Source organism: Monoraphidium neglectum, assembly GCF_000611645.1.
Source record: "Monoraphidium neglectum strain SAG 48.87 unplaced genomic scaffold scaffold06641, whole genome shotgun sequence".
NCBI classification, from domain to species: domain Eukaryota; kingdom Viridiplantae; phylum Chlorophyta; class Chlorophyceae; order Sphaeropleales; family Selenastraceae; genus Monoraphidium; species Monoraphidium neglectum.
In genome coordinates, this window is record NW_014007005.1 from 1 (window position 1) to 2,072 (window position 2,072).

Genomic DNA, 2,072 nt, shown 5'->3' on the forward strand with positions numbered 1-2,072 from the left:
GGCGGCGGGCGCGGGCGGAGGCCGCGCCTGCGGGCATGGTGGGCAGCGGGCTAACGGATGAGTTCCGCTGGGGTGCCCCCGACAATGTGAGTGAGGGCTTCTTGAGGTCAGCATATGGGGGCGGAAGCTCAGGGTTGTGCTTATGCATGTCAGTGTGGGCCGGAGTGAGCTGCGCCCGAGTCGTTGATCGCCTTGCATGCCGTCAGGCCAAGCCGACCGACCTTCAGCCGCGCGTCCTCCCGTCGTGAACGTCCGATTTCAAACGCGCGGCTGCGACAGGTGGAGCAGTACCTGGCGTCGGCTGGGTGGACCGTGGTACAGCGCCAGTCGTGGCGCGCGATGGCCGCCGCGTACGGCTGGACGCCGGAGCCCAGCCGCTTTCGCCCCCCTGCGCCGCCCGCCCTGCCCGACAGCGGAAACGACGCAGCCGCAACAGGCAGCGGCGCCGGCGGCGGCGCCAGCGGCGCGGGCGACGCCCCGAGCTTGCCGCCCGAGCTGGAGGTCCAGTTTGTCGTCGCGACGCGCACGTTCTGACGCGTTTTTGTTTGTCCGTGTGCGGTGCGCTCCCCCGGCAGCGGTCGGTGGCGGGCCGATGCGTTGCAGGGCGCGCCGGCGGCGGGCCGTCCTGCTGCGTAGAGGGGCCCGACGCCATTCAGGGTGCAGGCCGCCCGCTGCTTTGTTCACTGGTGCATTGGGTTAGTAACCTGGGCGATGCTTTACCCCGCAAGATTTGCGCCAGGCCCTTGCACACACAACCCCCTGCCGCGGCTGCGCCCGCGCACAGCGGCCGCCGCCGCCCCTTCCTTGCCTGGCCGGCCACCCCCAGCTGCGAGCCGGCGGCCTCTCTGGGCTATGAGGACATCTCATGTCCCATGGACGTGCCATGCGCCTCGGACGCGTCGATGTGTGTATTGCACAGCGCAATCGCTCCTTGCACAGCACAAGCACTTATCCGTATGATGCACAGCTGAGCAGTGGCGGCTGCCCCCGCTACAAGCAAGGGAATGGGCTTTGCACCCCCATGTCTCCGCATTTGCACATTGCGTTTCCGTCGTGTCTGGGACCTCATCGCATGCTGCCACGGCATAGTGCGCAAGCAGTGCAGGAGACCATCCTGACCCCGCCTTGAACGGTGCCTCAGTCGCCGTTTTGTGCACCCGCAGCCGGCCAGCGCCGCCGCGCCGGGTCCGCCGCGGCTCTCGCCGCCTGCGCCCGGCCCCCCATTTCAACCACCCCCGCGCACACGGGCAGGGCCAGCAGGCGCCTGGCAACGCGGCTGACTGCACAAATGCTGACCGTGTAACACGAGCCACGCGGAACGCCGCAGGAGCGCCTCGCGGCCGCGTGCGGCCGAGCCGCTGTGCGGCCGGGCGACTCAACGCAGATACGGCGCATGCAGGGGATGTGGGGCAGCGGGGCCCATGGGTTCCTCCCAGCTGTGCGAGACCTGAAATTCGCACATGCACTTGGCTTGTCATGCGTACAGCGTGCACATGCGCAGACAGGGTGCTGTGCGCAGGCAAGCACGGCAGTGCGAGGGCAGCGCAAGTTCTGCTGGGGATGGAGGCACAATACTATGCAGGTTTGGGGGGGGGGGGGAGCGAGGCAACACGGCCCGCGACCCTGGCGGCAGCGGGAAAGCTACATGCGATTCACAGGGGTACGTGGCCGACGCGTCCCCTTGCAAATAGGGTCAAGGCACAGACAATAGAAGCCTGGCCCGACGCGTCCGCCCGACATCCAGCGCTCTGCCGCCGCTCCTGCATACACCTCCTGCTCAGCCACGACGGCCAACCGCCACGACCCTCACTGCGCGCCGCCCGCAAAGTTAAACGGCCCCGCGCCGCCCCCCGCCGCGCCGCCGCCGCCGCCGCCGCCGAAGCTGAAGCCGCCGGCGCCGGCGGCTGCGGGCGCGGCGGCGCCGAAGGCGTAGGCGTTGGCGCCGGCCGCGGGCGCGAGGTTCTGGTCCTCGCCCTCCTCGCACTCGAAGTAGGTCTCGAGGATTGAGACCGCCTTCTCATACAGCTCCTCGTTCTGGTGCTCCTGTTGGGGGTGAGGGGGTGGGGCGGGGG

At 69.4% G+C, this 2,072-nt stretch overlaps 2 protein-coding genes across 2 annotated transcripts; one reads left to right on the forward strand and one right to left on the reverse strand.

Moving 5' to 3' along the window:
• Positions 1–279: 279 nt before the first annotated feature.
• On the forward strand, positions 280–534 carry MNEG_16659 (hypothetical protein; the record flags this gene model as incomplete). Its single annotated transcript, XM_014034870.1, has 1 exon — positions 280–534. A coding segment is annotated over one exon (255 nt), but the record flags the coding sequence as incomplete, so codon positions are not given.
• A 1,272-nt stretch (positions 535–1,806) lies between these two features.
• Positions 1,807–2,043, reverse strand: MNEG_16660 (hypothetical protein; the record flags this gene model as incomplete). The annotated part of the gene is made up of 1 exon (XM_014034871.1): positions 1,807–2,043. A coding segment is annotated over one exon (237 nt), but the record flags the coding sequence as incomplete, so codon positions are not given.
• Positions 2,044–2,072: the final 29 nt, after the last annotated feature.